The sequence below is a fragment of the Caenorhabditis briggsae genome, assembly GCF_000004555.2.
Source record: "Caenorhabditis briggsae complete genome, chrV, whole genome shotgun sequence".
NCBI lineage: Eukaryota > Metazoa > Nematoda > Chromadorea > Rhabditida > Rhabditidae > Caenorhabditis > Caenorhabditis briggsae.
Window position 1 is genome coordinate 11,906,820 of NC_013488.2, and position 890 is coordinate 11,907,709.

The 890-nt window shown below is 40.2% G+C and overlaps 1 protein-coding gene across 1 annotated transcript in view; it reads left to right on the plus strand.

Moving 5' to 3' along the window:
- Nucleotides 1-250: 250 nt before the first annotated feature.
- Nucleotides 251-890, plus strand: part of CBG09235 — a gene marked incomplete at both ends in the record, with an annotated part of 3,564 nt that continues 2,924 nt past the window's right edge. The window contains 2 exons of the mRNA XM_045237775.1: nucleotides 251-252; nucleotides 530-659. Of these exons, the coding sequence (XP_045094099.1) occupies nucleotides 251-252; nucleotides 530-659 (132 nt within the window). The remainder of the gene's footprint in view (nucleotides 253-529; nucleotides 660-890) is intronic.

Consider the following 890-nt stretch of genomic DNA (forward strand, 5'->3'; position numbering starts at 1 on the left):
TTTCCAGCTTGATGAGTGATCGGCCTTGTTAATCTGAAAATAATTGAAGATTTTGATAGTAACTATGCTCTTAAAACTCACTTATTAAGAATGACTGGTGGTACTGGTCCAGAAAGAATGGCAGGTTGACTTCCAATTGAGCCATCGATCAATACATGATAATGACCTTTGTTTTGAGGAAGGAACTTGGTCAATCGGAGAGATGCTATCCTGTCGATCACTTCCATTGATACTTGATCATCAGCCAGCAATGTCATTCCATTGCAGAACCATTTAGCATCTGATACCGGCTGAGACGTTTTGCATCTCAAAATCACTTCAGAATCCATTTTTTCGATTGCTTGAGATTTTGGATGCTCTAGGATCGATTGTGTAGGCCCAATAGTGAATGAAACAGCTTCTTCAGTGCTTCCAAAACTAACGGACGCTTCCGACATCTCTTCATCCTTTCTAATAACATTCTCATCTTCTTGAGCTTTCCTTCTAGGGATCAACACCTTCTGTTGAATTTCTTGTGTATCTTCATCAGATGGGAAGACATTGATTCCATCATCAGCAGACACATTGCTCAAACTGACATCACAATCAATAGAAGCACTGTCTTCATCGGAATCGTAGTCTTCGAAAATGCTCAGCTCCATTTGATCATAGTCATAGAAGTTCAGATCCACGAGAGCATCAGTATGAATTGATTCTTCTCCAGCTTCAATATCAACATCAACAAAGATATCACTTGATCCGGAATTGCTTCGTTTTCGTTCCATACCACTGATTTCCGGTTTCAGATGGGCAACAGTTCTCTCGTCTTGGTCCGTTTCCTTGACCGCGAACTTTTCCTTTTTATGAAGCTTCTTCTTCTTTTTTAAGTGTTTCTTTGCTTTCGGAGGAGG